Here is a 1,410-nt window from a genome sequence, read left to right as displayed (position 1 = left end):
CACCACTCTATACTCGGCATGGATTCTAGCGGCAATTCAATGCTTGCCGACTCGCTGGACCTACGCGAACACATGGTGGGTATACTATTTTCGCGTAGTAAGCTCTCGCATCTGCAGAAACAGGTTATTGTGCATATTGTGCACGCGATCAAGAAGGAAGCGCATCGCGCCAAAGAAGATTGGGAAATTGTAAATTTGGCGAATTGTTTCAAGGATGCGCACGCCACCACAACATCTGCCACCTCGACGGGTGAACCGAAGAGTGAGTCTAGTTCGGAGCGCTATCGTGCGCCCGACACTTACTGTTTCGAGATGCTAAGCATGGTGCTGGCGCTATCCGGCAGCGTTGTGGGCCGTTCCTATCTGTCACATCAGTATGGGCTACTCAAGGATTTGTTGACGCTGCTACATACAGGCAGTGATCGCGTACAGCGTCAGGTAGCGGCACTACTGCGACGCATACTGCCCGAAATTTCACCGGAGAGCTTTGCCGAGTTGATGGGCGTACAGCGCTTGCCGCCGGCAGATTATAATATTGCACACCAGAATGCTGCTGATTTCGATATGAATCGCTTGGGTTTGCTGGATATATTTTTGGCAGTCATCGCCAAGGCGCTGCAGTTGCAAGTTAAGGTGAAGTGTACTTCAAGCAAACCGAGTCTCGAGAAAACACCTTCATTTGTACGTCTCTGCAATGCACTTGATTTGTCGGTACATCTACTGAAGCAAACGCAGAAGACAAAGGTAAATGCTGATGGCGAGCTGGGCGGCGGAGATGGGGATGCCGGCGAATTTGCAGGCAAAACACATCCATTTCGATTCGATCAACAAGTGGAAGCGAGCGAATACGAGCTGGGGCGTTCAACATTGAAGGCGAATAAGAAAGAAACGAAGAAAAATCTTAATCAGCGTTGGTTCTTGAATGGTGTCATCTCAACCAAGCAGGCGGAAAGCATCATCAGTCTGGTGCGCGATTTGGCCAGTGTGAGTATTGAAAATTGAATTAAAAATAAATTTTATATAAACTTTATTTGTATTCAACAGGGCAAATTAAGCGATAAATGGTCTCAGATCACCAAGGCAGCCATAGCTGAGTCGGTATTAAATTTGACTCGTTTGGATGAGATTTTCCGCAATCCTGAACATTGTGTGAAGACCGCCACACTGTGGCTAGCGCTGGCCAGCCTTTGTGTGCTCGATCGCGATCATGTAGAGAAACTATCGTCCGGTCAGTGGTCCAAGGTTTCCGATACGCGTCCAATGTGCACCAATCACGACGATGGTGAAACTGCTGCCATAATTCAGTGCGAAACTTGTGGTTCACTGTGTGGCGATTGCGATCGATTTTTGCATTTGAATCGAAAAACAAGAATGCATAAGCGAACGGTGAGTAAATAGTGGATCGAAGGG

The 1,410-nt window shown here is 47.9% G+C and overlaps 1 protein-coding gene across 1 annotated transcript; it reads left to right on the top strand.

Moving 5' to 3' along the window:
• Nucleotides 1–6: 6 nt before the first annotated feature.
• On the top strand, nucleotides 7–1,390 carry LOC108356887 (E3 ubiquitin-protein ligase highwire-like; the record flags this gene model as incomplete). Its single annotated transcript, XM_017607989.1, has 2 exons — nucleotides 7–984; nucleotides 1,045–1,390. Coding segments are annotated over exons 1-2 (1,312 nt in total), but the record flags the coding sequence as incomplete, so codon positions are not given.
• Between the last annotated feature and the right edge of the window lie 20 nt (nucleotides 1,391–1,410).

Source organism: Rhagoletis zephyria, unplaced genomic scaffold (assembly GCF_001687245.7).
Source record: "Rhagoletis zephyria isolate East Lansing unplaced genomic scaffold, Rhagoletis_zephyria_1.1 Rzeph_scaffold_67008, whole genome shotgun sequence".
Lineage (NCBI taxonomy): Eukaryota > Metazoa > Arthropoda > Insecta > Diptera > Tephritidae > Rhagoletis > Rhagoletis zephyria.
Note: the sequence above shows the minus strand (reverse complement) of the source record. Positions and strands in the feature narration are given on the sequence as shown.